Here is a 21,684-nt window from a genome sequence, read left to right on the forward strand (position 1 = left end):
GCTGCATAGAGGGCGGAGCAAGAGTCTCAGGAGGGACCCTCCCTAAGTTACTGGGCTGTAAAGGTGACAGCGGGACCTGTACTTTTAGACTTGCAAGATTCTGTTAGTGTAGCTTTACAATGAAATAGAATTAGCTTATCTGGCTGTTTCCTGTTTGGTCTACCTGGTAAGGCTGACACAACTCTTACTGAACATTCATTGAAGTGTCTAATGTACACAAAGCAAAATGTATAATTTTCCAGGCTTTTCTTCTCCCTTTATATATCATGATTATTTATTTTAATAATACTGTACTGTTTAAACAATTGCGTGCATGTGTGTGTGTGTGTGTATACACTGTCAATCTGATGTAATAAACTGTCTTTGCGGCCTTTTTCTACTAGTGAGTTACAGTGTTCTCCACCCACTCTAAAGTTGGCACAAAACAATATCTCCATGAAGTTTCACGTCCCCATTGCAGATCCCTATTTTGCCCCCACCACTTCTGTTCCCAGTTGCTGCCAGTTCCCAGAGTTCCTTCCAAGGTGATAAAGCCTAATGGATTTTATAGACTTTGAGGCTGCCCTTAGATACTGTCAGAATAGGGGAGAAATACTACTTTAATAACAGTAGAGCTAACAACAATTGCAAGGGCTGGGTGGTGGTGGTGGGAGACTGCTCAAGGAACTGTTGTTCCATCACTAAGTGCAAGTGGGGGCATGGGCAATAATTGTCTTCTCAGGCAGTCTGGCCTTGTAATGCTCTAAGGCAGGTGGCTTGAGGAGAGAAGAAGGCAGCAGGAAGCATGCACGTTCAAGGACCGTAAAGAGGCATCAGACATAATGTAGCTGCATTCTTTGCCACCACATGGCACTTGCCCCTCATTCCTAGAACATGCCAGCTGGACCCTACAGAAATGAAGAACCGGCCCTGTCCTTCCACTTCCCTTTCTTTCTCCTATTTTGCAGAGCTGTTGTGGGACTGAATCATGTGACTGTTATCTGTTCCATCAAGATGTTACATCACGGGTGAAGAGCAAATACTTTGTTCCTTATTTAAATTTTAGTTGATTTAAGTACAGCAGTATAACAATCCCAGTTACCTTCACATAGACATAAATACGGCATAAATATGTAATCAGTTTTTCAAGTGACTAGCTGATGTCTTTGAAACCTGTGCTTTGGAATGCTGACAATTAGTGTTTCTCAGTTCTCTGTAATACTCATCTATAGTGTGTCTTCTCCCCAATTTTTGGTACCAAAAAATTGCTAGTATTTGTAGCATGAAAGAAAAGACTGCTTAGCTTTTCTGTAAAGTTTTCACAATTGAAAAACATCACATTTGAGGAATGTAAAGTAGTTCTTGATGTGAGCTCACTGACAATGTGCTATAACATTATGTTCTCTCCCAAGTAATCTGTTTGAATGATTCAGTGTAAAAGTAATCCTCAACATTCCCTTGTTTCCTAGCAACTGTCCTGGCAGGCTTGGCATCTCTAGGAAAGCAATACTTTCAAAATGAGTGACAATGACATCACAGCACATCAGGCAAAGTAGAAGCGAACTTGCTGTTTAAAGAAACAGGCTTACAATTCTTCCTCAATGTTCTCCAAGCAGCACTGAAAATTATCAAAATTCTTTTGCATTTTGCGGACCGCTGGGTGGATTGCATAGTCTCTGTAGTACCTATATTTGTTGCAAACTAGTGCAACTGAAAAATAGAAGGTGAAGGGATGTACCCAATTGATATATGCTAACAGAAAAGTGTACTGTACAAAAATTGCCTCTTACGTAAAGCAACCAGGGCATGTTAAAAAAAAAGATAGGGGAACATTAAACTGATTACAGGAATGTGAAAGAGTGTATTTTACATTATATATTGTATTCGCATTTACTGAACTATACATTAATTTCATTTTTATGGTTTTAGGGTTCTGATAAGCAGTGGTCTTGAGAGTTAAATTACTGAATAGAAAGGGCTCTCATTGCAAAGCGGCAGTCAAGAGGAATTCAATGACTGCCATGCCAGTAAAATGTCCTACAGTACTATAGGTTGGTTAGTCATTACATTTAGCAGAGCAGAGCAAAGCTAAGGTGTTCGTATGAAAACTGCTGCCCCTGTGCATGTCAGCTTTCCCCTCCTGCTCTGCAATTTATGCCCCCCCCCAAAATTATTCCTCTGTTGGAATTACAGAAAGAAAGCATTATTACGCACATAAGCACAGTCTAGTCTTGCTAATCAAGAAAAATATATCCTGCAATTAAGTTTCCATTACTGGCATAGTAAGAACTGATTCATGGGTGGAATTTAGGGAGCTACACAGATTATATGGGAGTTAAACCAGCACTGTGTACAAATGCCACTGGCAAAACATTCATATCCAGTGATGTCAGTCTGCATTAAGAACTGCTTTTTTTGTGAGTGACAAATGCTACAGATGGAACTATCTGCAATTAGAGAAGAAGAAATATTATGTTTTATTTGCCCCCTTATTTAAAAAACTGATTTTTTTTCCACTCTCACTCTTCCCTTCTCAGTTTTTCCATCCATTATCTGTTAACAAATCTTGTCAGGAGAGGTGTCACTGTATTCTGTAAATATCTTGTACACATCAGCACTATAATAAGCAGTAGTCACGGCAGTAAACAGCAACAGTAACTCATATTCTAATGGCTGAGTTCATTCATTGTGGTAAGTCAGTGTTTGTTTTAACCACGGTTTGAAGACATAATATGCTATTTTCACTTGTCACCCAAAGCCTCAGACCTGAGGTTTTCAGTGTAGCACCCTTGGCCACCAATGTCCTGCACAGTCCTCACCTGGTGGCCTTGGGGCTCCCTGTCCCATTGACTTGCTAATTTCACCTAGGACGCCACAAGGCCAGCCATTCTGTGAATGGGCAAGCCATAAACACAGCATGGTAGCCATAGTGCCTACAATATACTATCAAAATTATAAATGTGTTCACCAATCAAAAAAGGATAAACTCTGCAAACCACAATGACTAAGTTGACAAACACACTAGGCCAAAACCAAACAAACCACCTCATGGCTTAGTAAGATATAACTTTGATTTTATCATCTCTGCTTCTCCAAGTAGAAAATTATGGAAGTAGCTTTTTGTGGGAAAAGCTCTCTCACAATAAGTGTGGTTAAAATGTATGGGTGTTTGGTAATATTACAGTATTTCTTTTATTAGTAAGTAGAAGAGAAAAAACATGCAAGCATGTATTGGTGGTCTTTAAAATTACCAGGGCAATCAGATTTCCCCCATCTACAAAAAAAGGTGAGACATCAGTCACCTTTGCCAGGCTCTTTACCCTCATTTTAGCAAGTTGGACATGTCTGACATTCTAGTAGCCACCAAGGTCAGTGTCTGCCTAAGCATCTTCTCAGACTAGAAAAGGGTGATACTAAAGGTGTAGATGAAGGGATTATGAGACAAATACGTTGCAACAAAATGACAGAGTGAAATGCCCCAGTTTAAAGAGCAACACTTTTTTTTTTTTGAGGCCAATCAGGTATTCTTCATGGGATTTTTCCCCAGCAAATCTTGTGACTCCTGAGCCTGGCTGGGGAATTCTGGGAACTGAAGTGCACACTTGCTAAGGTTGAAAAACACTGCTCTGTATCATGATGGATATTTAAGTGGCAGTTTAAGGATACTTGCTGTTTCTAAGTAACAAGAACAACAAGAGCCAAACATGTAATTAAACCTAAGTAAATTATTGCTTCATTAATGGTAAACAAATCTAAGCTATCATTAATCACAGAGCTTACAAACATGATCACATTCTTTTTGTCTACTCATTTTCTACACTTTATTACTTGCTGAAATATAAATTTAAAATAACTCATTGACTCCTTTAGCCAAGTCCTGAGTTTATAACACTTCAGTCTTATTAATTTCAACCACAGCAAAAGATTGCTTCATTCAGATCCATGGAACCTGGACTTTAACTAGGACTATTAGTTCTGGCCTGTGAAAAAATCCAGACCAGTGATGAGAAACAGATCTGTAACTCTGCTGCAGTCTGGTGGTCACTTTAATGTTTTCAGGCATGGTTTCCCTAACCTTAGTAACATTGGTTACTTGTCCCTGTATCTAAAAATAATTCCACAGGGGAAATCTCTACATTCCTACTCAATGAGAAGTGAGCCCCCACTGAGTTCAGTGAAAATGACTTGGAAGAATGTTTTTTTTTTATTTAATCAGTGCACCTTGTGAAATAGAAGTGTTACGTGTGCATATTGAGATATACTTCAAACTACCGGCACTGTTGCATTCTGGACCAGCTGAAGCCTATACGTGGTCACCTGGATAGCCCCATGAAGGGCAGAAATCCAAATGTGAGGTGTCTAAGCTGTGAGTGACTGTGAGCAAGGTCTCCCAGTCCAAGGGCAGGCAAAACTGACACACAAGGTGGATCTGTACAAAGGGTCTCTGAGCCACAGCTGCTACCTGCTCTTCAAGCAGAAGCTGTGAGACTAGGAAAACCCCTTAAATTTCACACCAGGTCTGTTTGGGGCAGTATAACCCCATTGAGAACCAAAGATGAAAAGTCCCTATACTCAGGCAGTACTTCATCTTATGAGGGCCGAGTCTGAATCTGTTCTCCCCATCTAGATCTCTATAGTGTCCAGACACCAAGACAGAACTTCAGCATTACTTGGAGGGCGCATGGTGGAGATGTACAACATACTGATGATGTCTAACCCCACGCTGATGGAATACCTCACCCAGTGCTCTCATGTAGATGTTAAATAGGAGCAGGTGAGAACCAAACCCTGCAGCACCCTGCAGAGCAAGGACCTTGGACTAGATCTCTCCCTGTTATCAACTCCAACTGAAGCCAGCTGTGGAGGAAGAAGAATAGCCATTGCAACACTGAGCCTCCCAACCTCCTAGGTTGGTCCAGAAGAATACCATGATTGAGGGTAACTAAAGCTGCATTGCAGTTGGCAGCAATTTTTTCAGAGGAGGAGCCAGAAAGTAAATCTATACACCAGGCATGGAGTTATGGATCTTTACTGAAGCCAGATATCAGTGGGGGACACCATCACTGGGTTGAACAGATGAAACAATATTTGTTTACATACAAACAGATTTCCCTTTTCTGTTGAAATTTCTTCTGCAGCACAGTTAATAACCCAGTAACAGCTGTATCCTCTTTTTCTTCCGGCTAACTGTTGCAGAGCTGGCAGAGAATTTATTAACCATTAGAACGAAGCACAGGCTGCTGGGTTACAATGGAAGAAGAAATGCTTTAATAATTGGGAAGAAGCTATTTTAGCTAGTGCAGTCAGCTTGTCTTTCCATAATGTGTGAGCAGGAGAAATTGAACTGAAATAAATTTTCTCTTCTAAGCAATTTAAATTAAAAGTACACCAATCATCTTTGTCAACCATCTGTTCATCAGACACTTGTTTTTATTAGAAGAGATTAAGGGCCAAACCACATGGGGTGCAAATTTGAGATTGGATCACCTTTTTTTTTTTAAACGCTTGCTGGTATCATAAGGGTCATGTTAAGCCCTTCCTTTTCAAGTCATTTCTCTCCTCCAAAAATATTACCAGTTGAGCTGGGAGGAAAAGATAGGTATTTTGTGGGCCTGTAAATTTTTGGCAAAGGGACACATAGTAACTTCAGGGATAGGGTGTTATGCCAGGGGAATGGCTCAGAGAGAAAAAACTCCTTTTCCTATGATGTTGCTGCTGTAAAGTTGAAGCTACCCATACTTCTTTTTTCAGAGCATTCAAGTCGAGATCTGATAACAGATCTTTTGCATCACTGCCTATTTTAGCTCTTAGTTAACCTTTTGGAATTCACTGGGACTCTGCTGCCGTCACTTCTCTGCCCACTACAAATAATTGCTTTTAGCTCCATGCCGTCATTTCACACCTGCTAGATAACATATTCAAGGAGCTGTGCTGACAGCATACCCATTAACCCAAACCATGCTAGAATTTAGTAGCTCATGTGGAAAGTCTGGTTAATGGTAGCAAGAAGAAGTATGATCATCAGGTAGAAGTATGATCATTCTATAAATGTGTATGTAAATAAAAGGTATGGCTTCAAAATATAAAACAATACAGAGGCAGATCTGGTTTCTTATCTCTTTTTCAAGTTCCTTACAAATAGACAGAATAGCATGTTTTAATTTATTTCTCAATCCACATTATTTCTAGTATAGGCCTTCTTTTAGAAAGCCTTCGAATGAAATCCTACAGATTTACTGAGATGAAAAGCTCACTTGTATTCAGGACAGCTCACTTCTAATAAGTGTTTAAGACTGTAATCTTAAAGCAAATTATATAGAAAGCCAAATTATTAGAAAGTCCTGGAACGAATTCCTACAGATTTAGTGAGATGAAAAGCCCTCTTGTATTCAGTATGGCTTACTTCTAATAAGGGGTTTAAGATTGTAGGCATAGATTGCAACTCTAGTCCAAATTATTTAGGAGAAAACACACACATAATTTAATAGGCTACACACCTAACAATCCTAAAACACTAACTTGGGAATAAACTGCACTGAATAAACACAGTTAAAGTTCCTTCTGAATAAACAAAGTTCTGTGAAATTATCTTCCTCATGATACAATTCCTCAATTGCCTAGTCAAATGAGTGTGCATGTTGGAATAATACAATAAAGCCTCTAGCAAAAATGTGCCCAATTACATACTAGAAAAATATCCCTATAATAAATAATATTTTGAGTGTGCTTCACCAAGGACTTTGTGTACCTTCAATTCTCCCAAGTCAGCAAACAGCCTTTAATGATGAAGTGATATATTTACAAACAAGACAAGCATATTCACATTCATAAATAGTAATTTAATATAGTTTTATGTTATGCTTTTTTAAAACCATGTTGACCATCATGAACAATAGACTTGATTGTAGAGGAGAATCATTCATTCCAGGTTAATACATCTAAAATTTCATTTCAATAATTAATCAGTAGTATACTATTTTACCATAACTTGGTCATTACAATCAAGAATTAGAATAACATATTACCGAGTTAGCTATTTTCACTCAAGAATCACTTTCCAGCTTGCTCTATTCATAAATAATTATGAAAGTATAATGGGACCAGCTGATTCTGCTACTGGGGGCAAACAATGTCACCAGAACTCCTTGTGTTAGAAGAACTTCCAGTGGTACAAAATACAGAGTGGAATCAAGAGGGATTTCTTTCAGCACACAGCGTAATAACCTCCTCACTCCTGTCAGTGCTTCAAGGGTTCAGAAAACAGGCTCCTCAAGGACTATTGGAACTGTCTTGTTGTAGGGCATAATAATAGAATTTTCAAAGCTTGCCAGAGTTTCCCTCTCTCCTCGGTTATACTGTGCTTAATCAAGGTGAGGTTATTTTAAATCTCTTTCTTATGCGTACTATTTCAGGGCTGAGATTTCATTTACAGTCTCTTTTACCAGTTAACAGCCCTTGCATTCCTCCATCGGCATTCTCCCTGCTTCCCTCTACACCTCCAATATTTTTCTTTGGGCCAGACTTTTCTATCCTGGTGGCAGCACATCAGGGACCTTGGCTGATGTGGAAGAAGTAAGAGGGGCCAAACCAAGTTGGATAGAAGACCATCAGGAGTCCAAAGGGAGTAAGCTAAACTGGGAAGGTGAAAAAAACATCCCAGAAGTCAGTGGGAAACCACTTTGGTATTATTGCCAGGAAAACTACATGATCGTGCTTACAAAATCTATGAAGTCATTAGCTCAACTTGAAGGAGTCTTTACCATTGCCTCCGTCCTAATGTCCTTTGGATGTGTTGGACAACAAATACGTAATTTTTACAGAAAGCACGAGAATGAATACCTAGTTGCAATAAATTCATCTCCAGCAGGGGTGGGCACTCTGTTAATGACCAACATTGCACTTTATATTGAAAGTGGGGGCAAGGGCTGGAGTCGGCCTGGTGATGGGGCATGTAGGCAGGACCTAATCATGCACTTGAGTATAGTGGGGTTTTTCTCTTTCTCTTATTTAGTTGATAGCAGAGTGCTTTTGCATTAAGAAAATATTAAGTCTGTTTTAAGGTTTTATACTGGGGACATGTCAGAGAGAGAAAGAGTAAATTACAGTTTTCATGCATGTCCCACCACAAAATAACAGGAAATCACATTGCTGACTTTCAGCAATTATGCCTCATTCAGCAGCATGGTCAGAGGGGATGCAGGAAGCCACAAAAAAGGTGGTTTGGGTTCTGCAGTTTGCCTACCTTTGAACCATGAGATTTGGATGCTTGTGTGATACCTAGTATTTCACAATAGATCAAAGAATTTCAACCTCAGGTTCCAATTCTTGACCAATCCTCTTTGATCCCCTACATTTAGTTCCCTTAGAGAGCCTAATCCTCAGTACTGTCGTTTTCATAGCTGCTTGCTCAGCCAATGGGAAAACCTAAGTTAGAGCTCTCTTCCCTTGAGATGCTGGGATCTGATGGAAGTTGAAGAGGATCTACAGTAGCCAAGCCAGCTGGGGAATTCTGGCAGCTGAAATCCGCACATCTGAGTATCCAAGTTGGAAAAAAAAATCTGACAGCAGGAGTTGATGGTAGGTCAGTAAAACTGCTTGCACTCCTTCCAGCCTAATTGATCTCTGTGCACTTTTTTGGTCAGAGAATGTTGGTTCTTCTCAGAGGAAGGAGGGTAGCTATGTCATTTTTAGTGTACACCATTTAGTTTTCTGTTGTCTTTACCAATCAAGTGAATAACAAAATTGGATATATGCTTCAATCTTTGATGGAAAACTGCTGATCTGGAGGTGGAGAGCAGTCACAACTTCCTCTTCTCAAAGTTGGTTGGAGATTTTCACTCTAGCAGAGTCTTCTCCAGCTAGAATTCCTGTTTTGGTCAAGAAGGAATAGAAACACAGTAGTAAATACAGAATTTCCACATTGCTGTCATGGTAACCCATGATTGGTTCCTTGCTAATGTTCTTTCCAAGACTCTAGAAGAGGAAGAAAGATGGCTAGAGCACGCACACTTCCTCTCTCTGCCTACCACCCCAGTGATCATGATGATACAAATACCACTGAGCAGACTAATGCCCTGCTCTCAACACGGAAGCTGACCCTCTCACCAAACATCCTAGAACTTTTAACTCTGCCTTGTTGCTTAGAGGAACTGGAAACTGATTACCGGTAAAATGCTGAACCAGCTGCAGGGAGCAATTTGGGAGGACTTATAATAAAGTGCAAGGGCAAAAGGGAGGGAGAACATCTGGTGGAGGTGTGAGGTATGGGGTAGATACCCAAGACTTCTTCAGATGGGATGTATATAGACATGCCCCATTTCAAAATAGTTTATTTTTTCCTTTGTTAAAAAATTCTGTTACCCCTTCCTTCTGGTGTTGGTATATACACACAATGGCTTAAAACAATCATCATATAATGACAGTATAAAAACCCAAATCAGTAGAAGTTAAGATGCTAAAACACCAAACCAATAAAACAGTAGTGACAGAAGAAACAGCAAAGCTAAAGAAGAAGAAAAAAGCCCAAGCTCACACTTGGTAAAAATCTTCATTAGCTACTTAGGAGGAAATCAACCTGTTGAAACTGTGCTCAGAAATAATACAGCTATAGTGTATTCAAATTTTCTGCCCAACAACCTTATGAGATAGTTTAAGTTATGTGTTAGTGACCAGTTCACTTAGAAATGCTCATCACGTGAACAATGCAACATCTAGAAATTGCATGTGTGTGAAGGAGTCATCAGAAAATAATCTCATCCTTAACTTTCATACTATTCCCCTTTCAAAGGACAATGGTCACTTTCGAGCAGAGCCAGTTCACGTGCATTTGGTTATCATGGATAACCATATATGTACTATGTATGCACAGACATTTGATAATTTACTGAAAGTATACAGTTGCTGTATGCTATTACATCATAGTTCCTATTAAAACAATTGTATACTTTGTATGGGTGGTCTCTGTTTAACATCTTATGAAACAAAACAGATTTCTGCTATAAATAATGGAGATGAACTTTACTGCTATGCAGCTAACTCAGGGGCAGATAGATTCTGGTTTGAAAAAGGCAGCCCAGTTACATTAGATTCCACAAGACAAATGAAATGTAGGCTTGGAAGTATGTGACATGTTGTTGGCTGCATTCCAGAAATGAGTAGGGCCAGTTCTGGAGGGGACAGGACCACTTTTACATTTTTATATATTGCTTAGTTTTAATTGTTATCATTTTAAAATAGTTCACTTCCAAGGAAGGAAGGATTATTCGCTTAAAGATAGAGGGAAGGGTGTCATTGTAGGCCACATCAGATACTGCCCTGGGATATGTGAGCTCCCTGAACTGAACTTTTTGCATTTCTCAATTAAAAGGTCAGCTAGCAAGGGATGGGATTCAGGGCAGGTCTTTCAGATTAAACAGAACAGGGTTAGTTGGAAAAATACTTTGACTTTGCTTGAACCAGCTTCCTATTTTCCTGTACGCTTATTTTACATGGCCCTTGGAATTAAAGATAAATTAGCCAAATTGGAAAATAATCTTGGGAAACAAATAAACAAAAATTATTGATCTGGAAATAAAGTTCCCCAAACCAGAAAAAGAACAAAGCCAAGTAAGACAATGCCCTATACTGGGGGCGCTAGGGGGAGAGACAGGTAATATTCTGGTAAATCAGTGCTTTGTAACAGGTTATGTCCCACATGGGCATTTTGTGAAGGGGCAAGCCGCCTCCCCCATGCCCTATGCAAGAGCATTCACAAAAGATTGGGGGCTCCTGATCTGTGGAATACACGACCGATATGGATTATGTTAAAATAGGATTAGATGAGATCCCTGCTGGTCCTGATGACTGTAGGGTACTCTTAAAATCAAAAGAAGCATGTCATTGACCATTTCCCCCTTAGTGATGTAGAGTACTTCTCAAGCACTAGATATCACTGAAACAATATAAAGCCTGTTACTTCGCTGCAACGATGAATAAATAATGGTAGAAGATACTACATGTCATTGAGCATCAGTTGCTAGAAAGGAGGACGGAGTTGTTACATTCATGCCCTGCTTTGTGGCTCCCCATAGGTCTTTGCTTGGTGCCTGTGAGAACAGAATGCTGAACTACATTATCTGTACCCAGCAAGGCTGTTCTGGTACCAAAATGCTTCTATGAGCAAGCAAACAAATTGTGGCACTGGGCCATTAGCTTTTCCCACTGATGCTGAACATGTAGATGGAAATACACTACAGTTAGTTCCTCCAGTTGTGTATTGTGCTTGAAGACGGTGCCAGCCTGCCTTCCTTGCAGTCTATGCTGGAAATAGCTCATTCAAGGAACAAGTATCTAACAACTTTATTTAACAGTATTTATTAGGAGGAAACCTATGGTTACAACATAAGAATTTCAGTGAGTAATTTACTTTCAAATGAGATACTGACATATATGCAATTTAGGGTGGCTAAACTCTTTTTCACCTCTTTCTGCTCTTTTATATAGAGGGGTGGGAGCTTGCTCTTTTATGAATGAGGAGCAGTCTGCATCTGTTCACTGTTTTAATAGCTGTCATTCCCAGTAGTGTGAGAAATAACTCTCATAGATGGCTGCTGGCTGGCTGGCTGGCTGGCTTATTTATTGATTTGTTGGCAGTACAGTATTTATAGGGCACCCCAGTCCATATGGACTCTTAAAATTGAGCTGCATCTCTGGGCCACATTCAGAACCAGGAAACGTCTCTGTCCTCCTTGCTGATACATATGAATGTTCTCATGTTCCCATTGAAAGCACTTCAGTCATGACACAAATTCACACACGGGGAATCACTTGAATAATGCAAACCAGGAGCAATTGTAGCTAGGAGCTGTCTAACACAGACTGTTTAAGAATGGCACTAGCATTTGTCTTCTTATAGTTTTGCATTAAGAGTTCCCTCTCTGAATGAGCTAAGTTTAGCTCTGGTGACGTACAGTACACGTTGACTCAGTCTGATTCCACTGCCAGAGGACTAAGCAGTCACTGTGTGCATCTGTTTCTCAAAGTTGGCAAAGCCAGTGAATCTTTGAATAGCTTCCACCTCCGGGATATCTAGGCGTAATGAGTTGTCCTCACAAAGCCTTGTTAAGCAAAATCATGTGTTTTTCAAATAAATTGACAGTGGACATTAAGAAAGGAAACAAAGCTTTCCCAAATATTTCTGAAGAATGTTTTATGTTGCTGCAAGTAGAAGATGTCAATATAAGCTGAACCATGTATACGCAATTAGCTTATGATGCAGACTCCTTGGAGAATCAGTTGAAGCCACAAGATCATTTATGTATTTATGTATTTATTTATATTTCAAATTTAGTCACTGCCCATCTCGCTCAAAGAGTGACTCTGTGCAGTTTACAATAAAACAAGCATAAATACTAATTTAAAATACAATAAAACACTGTTCTCAGGATTAATATATTCCAAGGCATAGATGTTAATTAAACATTCTTAATCTACGGGAGTATCTTCAGGGCGCTAACCGCCCCCAGGGTTGGTTACCCTTCCTCATGGTCCACATGAGTTGGCAGAGCCAGGTCTTCACCCCTTTCACTTTTAAATTTAAATAATTTAAATAGTTAAATTATTTTGTCCAGTGTCAGGCTACATGTGAGCCCCAAAGATCTCCCCAAAGTTGCTATCAACTTGAAATGTCTAATGTAACTGAAGAGGAAAGCTGCTAAGTATGTAGGAAGCAAATACTATAAACTGCATTTATTAATTTGAATTAAATTGAATTTTAGGTATTATCCTAGCTTTTCCCACATTTTGTAGGGTGGCCCTATGCCTACAGAAGGAGGCATATTCTGATTTAGAAGGCCTCTATACTAGGACTATCAGATCTGGGCTGCAAAAAGACTTTGCTGCCACCTTGTGGTCATCTGGATATTTGCAGCCAGATCTAGTAACTGTAACATATATAGCATTGAAGAGTGGAATATAAGTGTAAGAAGTAAGGTGTATGCTCTGCATGCTGTAGTCACACACACACACATCTATACTAGGGAGGAAATTACCTTATTACAGCTGAGCCGTAAACCATCGCATGGAAAGAGACAAGAGTTGGAAACCAAGAAAGATTAATCATTCAGCTAACCAGGAATCAGGATTCAAAGCAAGACCAAGCATGCAAAACACACTAGAGATCCCAACTCTCACAAATAGTTGAAAAGGAAACTTTTTACCTTCATTTCTGCCAAGCCAAGGTAGATAGAGCTGGTTCAGATTTGAAAGATTTCTTCCTTTAAAAGCTGCAGGTCTGTGAGTCACCTCATGAGGCAGCAGTCAGCTATTTCACTGAAGCTGTTTCATAGCATGTAAGAATTTTAACTACAGCGCAGCATTTGATGTGGCTTCCATATTGTAGCCAGGAAGAAAGAAAGCTTGTCATGGCTACATTGTACTTTAAGACTTCTATGTACAATAAACATGTGTTTACTTATGCTGATGCTTAGATAAGTATTTAGAATTTTTATTTGATATGGGCTTATATCCAAGCCCAGCTCCAAAAATTCTAAATACTTATCTAAGCATCAGCATAAGTAAACACATGTTTATTGTACATAGAAGTCTTAAAGTACAATGTAGCCATGACAAGCTTTCTTTCTTCCTGGCTACAATATGGAAGCCACATCAAATGCTGCGCTGTAGTTAAAATTCTTACATGCTATGAAACAGCTTCAGTGAAATAGCTGACTGCTGCCTCATGAGGTGACTCACAGACCTGCAGCTTTTAAAGGAAGAAATCTTTCAAATCTGAACCAGCTCTATCTACCTTGGCTTGGCAGAAATGAAGGTAAAAAGTTTCCTTTTCAACTATTTGTGAGAGTTGGGATCTCTAGTGTGTTTTGCATGCTTGGTCTTGCTTTGAATCCTGATTCCTGGTTAGCTGAATGAATATTCCATGACTAGAATATTCATGATGCACTGGCTTAGGTGTATGACCTGCTTATGCAAGAACCAGGCAATGGACAGGCATGACAACAGCACGGAAACTAGTGGGGTGCTGAAGATGACACAGTGACATCTGTAAGTGGCCTGGTTAGCTATGTACACAGAATCTATGTTCACAAGACCCACTGAACCATGAATTAGTCAACCACATTTTAGCCTAGTATGTTGGGCAAGCCTAGTTCCTAGGTTTGGAGCCACTGAGTATGGGAACCCAGAAAACTGAAATGAATAAACCATAGTAAAGTTAAGCTTAGGCAAACATGTTGTGTGAACACAACCAGAAAGAGACTAAGATGGAAAGGGGGCGGGGTTTAGAAGGCACTAAGATGGGCTAGAGTTGCTTGATGTGTGAAATCAAGGAGGGGACTCTGTTTATAGGCTTTCAATGTGCCTTGTTTCCATGGAGGAAAGAGTTCATCCTGAAGTGCATGAATATTCTGAGATGGGTGTCTTGAGTAAATGGATGTTACACGGTTGGGAGAGAGTTGTGGGCTGACCCTGGATGAAAGGAACTGAATTTAAGTTTTGGGGCTCATCCTGCATCACTGTTCTTTGTTGTGGTTCTTTGTTCACTGTTCTTTGTTGAATTATTTATTAACATCACTTCTCTCTATTTCTTTAAAATGGGTTTGTATTGGAGTAGAGCAGTATGTAAATTACCTGGTCAGACAGTTAGACAATAATAGGTTAGATGGGAAAATTGTACTGGATGCAGCGATCTAGGGTTTCAAGTGTAGGTTTTCCATATTACCTGCTGTTTTAAAAAATGCCTTGGATTAAACCTGGAATGTATTAGGAACAGGCAATGGCAAGCCACTTCTCTATTGCTGCCAAGAATAAAAGAAGTTGTGATTGTCTTAAGGGAACCTTTACCTTTTCCTTATGCTTAGCTATGCCATCTCCCAATGGAAGAATTAACAGTATTATATTGTAGAACAATAAAAACAAAGTACAAGATTATCAATCAGCCAACAGCACTGTATTCAAGCTGAAAACCAAGGAATAATAAATATGTACATTGGGAAATAAATAGGAATTAATTTAATTCCAGTTAAGTTTGTAACACTGAAGATATATAACTAAAACAGAAATGGATCACTTTTGAAAATTAATTTGCTAATTTAGATTTAATATCTATTAGACAAAGCATCTCTGCTGTTTAAAGTAACTACTTTTTAAAAAATAAAATTCTGCAGGCCTTGCATTTCAGAGGACCTAAAAATAGGTTTTGGAATCTCTGATCATGCCACCCAAACCGATATTAGTGAGATAGGAGATCTGAAACAGTTTACAGCAATGACAAGAACTTTACTACAGGTAAGCTTGTTCACCGTCTCTCAGTTATTCTCTTTTTATCTTTATTGTGCTTTCTACCTTGCCTTGTTTTATTGTGAGCCTCCCAGAGTCAGTCTGGCTTGGAGAGCACCTAAATTGCATTGAATTGAATTGTTGCAGACCGGGAATTGATTGCCTTGGTTTACAAAATGGCCAGTTCTCATATAAAATCTCTATGCAATTCATATATCTGTATTGTTATCACTGTAGTTCAATATCTGCCAGAATCTTTGCTCTACTAATATTTACATTTGCATTTCTGATCAGCTTTCCTATTATTCATTCTTTATTTTTAACTGCCTGACAAAACACTGGGGCAGAAAGTGAAACCAAAGTAAATAAATCTATCATGGTCAGTATCCACCTTTGGTAACCAAAACAGCTCCAAAAGAAATTATGAATGAATTCATATAACATTTATCTTTTTTTTTTTTTTTTGCATTTTTAGTTTACAGACTCACTCTGTGATGACTTTGCATTGTATAAAAATATCCTGAAAATGCAGTATGAGGAAAAAATACAGGAATATGCAACCAAACTCTGGCTAGAGATAAGTGACAGACTGAAAGACGTTGAGGAACTTTATAAGCAGGTACAAGTTAATCTTCTTCATCTTCCTTTTGCACCAGTGCGTGATTGTCTATAAATCGCATACAAAATAATAGCTGGGTAATTAGGAACAACCAGTCAACTTAATATAGAAGTGAGTGCAAGCATTCAAGTCCTTCAGAACTTTTCTGCAGGCAGATTTTCCCACCACCACCCCCAAACCAGAAAATGGGGAAGAAGAAAAAATGCAGTGAAAAGTTAGGATGAGTATTTAAAGCCATGAGGTTTATTGTCATAAGTCAATCCTAAAACGAGGGCAGCAGGCTGACCCTAAGAGGTATTGGTGCTGCAGATAACTGGCTAGGTCCTCTTTGTGTTTTCAGAACTAGTTCCTTGTCTCTCCACAGAGTATGAATTCTTCCTTCTTCAGTTGTTCTGCCAGGCCCAAACTTCACCACTACCTTGCTACATAGCAGAAAAGAGAAACAGATTTAGCCCGTTTTTTTTTTTCCCTGTTGTAGAACTTCCTCATATGTATGCGGAAAGAGAATGTTTATATCTCATGGTTTTCCTTCATTGATCATTCTGTATAGGATCCCATAAGCCAGTCTGTCCAAGACAGGTAGCCAGCAGTTGTGTTGCAACTATAAGTCTCAGCATCACTGGAGTCAGTCCCACTAAATTCAGTGATGTCTTCTTTAATCAGGAGCCCCACCCCCCAGATTTTATGGATTACAGTTCCCATCACGTCCACTCTTGGGGTTTGCCAAAAAGCAGCAGTGGACAGCTCCAGACAAACTGATTTATGGATCACGCTACAGCTCCGTACTTCGATTTTTTTAAAAAAGAGTTTTGATAAGCACTTTTTTCTGCGATGAAAATTATTTAATTGTTTGAGTAGTAACCCACTCTTTCAGCTTGTTATCTTTATTAATTCAATAATTCATAAAAATATTAATCCTTTCTTTTTCATTGCAGAAAGAAATCAAAACACGATGTAGCTACCAACAACAATTAAGTGATGCACTTGCTGTTCTTCGAATGAACTACTCAGTGAGTTTTTGATTCTTGCTATTGTTTCTACTTGGGGCACATAATATAGTAGCAGTACATGCCCTTTGCACAGGCTTTGGATTGGTTTTGACCTTTAAAGCCCTACATGGCTTGGGGCCAGGCTATTTGTGGGACCGCCTCTTCCCGATCACATCAGCCCATCCCATCAGGTCCAGCAGGAGGGATATGCTGCGCGTCCTGTCTGCTAAAGAGTTCCATCTGATGGGACGCAGACAGCGTGCCTTTTCTGCTGTGGCTCCTGCCCTCTGGAACATCATCCCCATTGCGGTAAGGTTAGCCCCATCCCTATTAGCCTTTTGGAAGGCCCTGAAAACATGCCTTTTCCAGCAGCCTTGGGGATCCCATGGGGAGCCCGTGTGATGGTCATATTGTATTTACATTTACATGGATGTTCTTCTCCCTCAATCTTGCTTTTATTTATATTTTAAAGTTCATTTTAACAGCTGTGACATTCTTTTAATTGTTGGTTGTACGCCACCCAGAGTCATGTTCAATGAGATGGGCAGCCGTATAAATTCATTGAAAGAATGAATGAATATTTTTCTGTTCTGCAGTGATTGCCACTGCTTCCTAAACGGAAAAGACCCATGGAAATAATTTCTTCATGATGTTTTCCCTTGGGGATTAATTGAAGTGTGGGAGTCAGGGAGGACACAGACTGCTGTATCATGAAATATAAAACATTTCCCCACCCTCCTTGGCTACCTCATAATTAAAATAAGTGCAAAAGCTCGTATTCTTTTTCTTTAGATCAGATGAAAAGAGACTGGTAAAACACACTCATAGACATATGCATCCTGAAGCTGTCCATTTTGTTGTATTCTCTGACTCAGTGTTTCTCAGCCTTGGCAACTTCAAGCTGTGCTGGCTGGAGAATTCTGGGAGTTGAAGTCCACACAGCTTGAAGTTGCCAAGGCTGAGAAACACTGTTCTGACTGAACAACTGCAATGGGATCTCTTATTATTCCTCCTTTTATTTTGACAGAAATATTTACAAGTTGATGAACAATGTAGAGCAGAATCAGCCACTGCAACTGTAGAAAAACTAAGGAGAAGGATTGATGGGCAAGCAGCTCAAATTGAATATTTAACACAGCTGTTGGAAGAAGAAAAAGAACTGAGAGCTGAAAAGGTATGTTGTTTTGCAGAGCCATTAGAGAGGTTAGGCCAGTTGAAGGATCTGCTTTTGAAGCTTGCAAGCCTAGCGCAATCCATTTAAGATAAACCTGTCATAAAATAAAATATCCTTAAAGGTAAAATCTTATTTTCCACTTTCATTGGGTGAGGTAATACCCTGTCTCTCTCCCACACTGGATCATTAGACTGAGCTCAGCTTGGTTTGGCATGGATCATATTTTTTGTGTATCTTCTGATAACTATTAGCTTAGCAATTTTGGTGGAACAGAATGAAATAAAGCTGTGTGTGTCGTTTTTAATAAATAATTGGGAGCATAGAGGAAATAGAGGTTGTGCTAATTTGGCTGAAATAGCAAACACCTTAAAGGACAGATAACATTAAAACAATCTTGAAAGGTTAGAAAATTGAGTAGATAATAACAGATGAAATAGAAATCAATATACACTTTGTCATTTAAGGAAAAGGAAGCAATAAGATGGGGAATACATTGTTTGGCAATGTATTGGACAGCAGCATGATATAGTTGCAAAAAAAAAAGTCCATAGTCGTTTGCTGTTACCTGGAACCAAAGTTTCCAGGAAACAGAAAATCACTGGAACCACATAAGAAAGAAGATCGGGGTCCAGTAATTAAGTCTGATGACAAATATTGAAGGAACTTGGTGGAAAAATTATCAGGAAAAAGAGGGCATGGCCTGTCCTCTACCATACTACAGTATGAGATGCAGAATAACAGCCTGAAATTATATAAAGGCATAAAAGCAAGAACAATTTGACAATGGAACCAATAGTTTAGAAGACGGTGACCTCACTGAACATATTCAAGGAGGGGCTAGACGTTATCCTATTAGGGATGCTTTAAACTGCATTCTGGAAGCCAATGCAGTTGCATTAGTTAGTCGGTTAGTTTATTCAATTTGTGTGGCCTCCCATCTCACCTATGTGACTTTGGGTGGCTCACAGCAGTTAAAATAACAATCCATTAAAAATAAGTTAAAACCCAATGTGCAAAAATATAAAACATTAATAACCACTTTAAGCAAACCACAGTCAGCAGCCAAAGTTCATCCTTGCATCAAGCGCAACAAAGCCATTGTAAAAGCTCCCCACCATTGCTGGCCCCAAACACGGCAACAGAGCATTGGTTAAAGAATTGGGCTTAGTGGCTTGAATGACCCTTTCTAACATTATAATTCTTTGTTTTCGTGTTTGTGTTTATGAATGTATGTTTGCTTATTTTAATTAAGTGAAATCAAGTGAACTGCTTAATCTTGCAGTTCCTTGAATAATAAACCTGTACAACAGCCCCCTCTTGTGGAATTAATCATGATAACACACTCATATGCAGTTCTTTACTCCTCAGAAAGAGGGAAAATATTACATGAAGGTACAGAAGCCTCTTGTTCCTGCTCATGCATTTTTTGTGCAAAATCTATTTTGATTTTGCAATCCAATTTAAATTCATCCATTACAATTTATTTATAGCTTTTTATTTTTCTGAGAGAGAAAAACGTTGGGGTGAAATCAATCTGGCATGGTGCGTGAAGGTTGTGAGAGTGAAAGGTACAATGGTTTCGATTCACTTTCTAAAGGCTGAAGAAAAGTTGGAGGCTAAAAGTGGTGGTGGGGAACAACTCCAGCATTTTGCATTCCTGTAGATGCATGTTTTGTAACTTGCTACATTCAACATGGCAGACCAATGGCCCAAACGGGCCCTCAACATTACAAATATGACCATCATATGCAAAGGTTTTAGGATCCCTACTCTAGCTTTATCCATGTAGTGCATGTGTACTTTGGGATTTGAACATAATGTGCAAGTGTGATTTAGCAATAGATAGGCAAATCTGAACAAGATATGACATCAGAGAGTGCTCCCCTCTCCCTTCTCTTCCCACATGTCTGGGAAAGGCCAAGCAGGATTTAACTTTTAAAGAGTCCCAGTTTGCTAATACCTTTGAACCAGAAACCTTTAAATAAAGTCCAGAAAGTATTTTTTAAAGCCAACTTCAAACTTTGTTAGGAATTTAAACCAGGGAAGTACAATGTGCCTTACTGGCCAACCTGCAACCCACAAGTCTGTTTGTGTGTGTGACAGAGAGAGGTTCCTACAGCCCCATCCAAGTCATTTTTCTCCATACTTTAAATACCACCAGCAGCCACAATTAAAATAGTTTCCATTCTAGTTTATTGTTATGGCATAAGATATGGAAGTTTATAGTCATCTTGGAGAACCAGTTTGGTGTAGTGATTAAGACATTAGGCTAGAAACTAGTCCGGCCTTAGGCACAAAGCCAGCTGGGTGACCTTGGGCCAGTCACACACTCTCAGACCTGGAAAGGAGGCAATTGCAAGCCACTTCTGAAAAACCTTGCCAAGAAAACTGCAGGGACTTGTCCAGGCAGTCTCCAAGAATCAGACACACTTGAATGGATTGGTGCTAAGAGGCCATCAATATGCTGATTCTGAAAAGGAGCGTTGAATATGAAAGTCATGTTCCATGAGTATAATTCATGCATACCAGGTCTGCACTATAATGCACAGAAAAAAAATGGAGATAGTGTTCTAGACAAACAGAAATCTACATTTTTATCTTCGAGCCACTAGTGATAGCAAGCCAATAGGAAGTAGGAGGTAGACCCAGATTCAGGTCCACCCTCAGCCACATGGACATTGACCAGGTGACTTTGGGCCATTCACTGTCCCTCAGCCTAGTATACCTCACAGGACTGTTGTTGGAATAAAATGAAGGAAGCTCCCCATGTAAAGCTGCATTGAGTTCCTAAGGGAAGGGGCAGTAGTGGTATAAATCTACATAACAACAACTAGAGCTGGATTGGATGTGATTCTGAAGGCATTAATACTCATTCATGGCAAAGCTTTTGATTTTATATCAGATATATTGCTAAGTGTTAAATTTGAAATACCACATTTTCCTTTGTGGGACTGCCAGAGTTTTAATTTCTTTTGATCCCATGATCTGCAGAGGCAATACCAGGGAAAGCTTTTCTGGTGTTGTTTAGAAGTTTTGAAAGTCTCTGGCAAGTCAAAGTAGGACAGCTCTCTTGTCAGGCACTTTTTGTGGTTAAGCTAGCTTGGCTGTTGAGGTAAGCGTTGACTCTCTATTTTGATTAATTGGGAGTTATAATGATTTCATTGTTTAAATTAAAATTATTATTAGTTTCTGGGTTTCATTATTAGTAGCCTGTTTGACTGCCAGTTTTGATGGAAAGCACGGGTATATATTGAATAGATTATAAAATAATAAAAATAAAATTATTATTAAATAGTTTTAATAATAAAATTGCATCAGGGGGCTATACAGCTCATGCTTTAAAAACACAGAGAGAGAGAGATCCACCCAACTCAAATAAATCATTTTGTAATGGGTAAATTACAAAATGAAATCTACACTTCAGTAACTGCAAAAGGTGATTAGTGCTTTCAACTTTCAGAGGGACTGATTTGCTACCTGCTTTTAGTAAGTTGGAGACCTTTGCTGGATCTGCCTGCTGATGCCTGTAAACTCCCAGATTTGGATTTGGAAAGTATATTTACCACAAGACACTATTTATTTTCTCAGCAATTCTTATTTATAACAGGTGGTGGAGCTAATGTTTGTGCAAAAAATCACAGCCTATTACA

General features: G+C 39.2%; 1 protein-coding gene across 1 annotated transcript in view; it reads left to right on the forward strand.

Annotated features, from left to right (window-relative positions):
- The first annotated feature begins 13,957 nt into the window (after positions 1 to 13,957).
- Positions 13,958 to 21,684, forward strand: part of C4H10orf67 (chromosome 4 C10orf67 homolog) — a 46,791-nt gene continuing 39,064 nt past the window's right edge. The window contains exons 1-5 of the mRNA XM_063302016.1: positions 13,958 to 14,010; positions 15,141 to 15,261; positions 15,728 to 15,871; positions 16,807 to 16,881; positions 17,888 to 18,034. Of these exons, the coding sequence (XP_063158086.1) occupies positions 13,958 to 14,010; positions 15,141 to 15,261; positions 15,728 to 15,871; positions 16,807 to 16,881; positions 17,888 to 18,034 (540 nt within the window). The remainder of the gene's footprint in view (positions 14,011 to 15,140; positions 15,262 to 15,727; positions 15,872 to 16,806; positions 16,882 to 17,887; positions 18,035 to 21,684) is intronic.

The sequence above is a fragment of the Candoia aspera genome, chromosome 4, assembly GCF_035149785.1.
Source record: "Candoia aspera isolate rCanAsp1 chromosome 4, rCanAsp1.hap2, whole genome shotgun sequence".
In the NCBI taxonomy this organism is placed as follows: Eukaryota; Metazoa; Chordata; class Lepidosauria; order Squamata; family Boidae; genus Candoia; species Candoia aspera.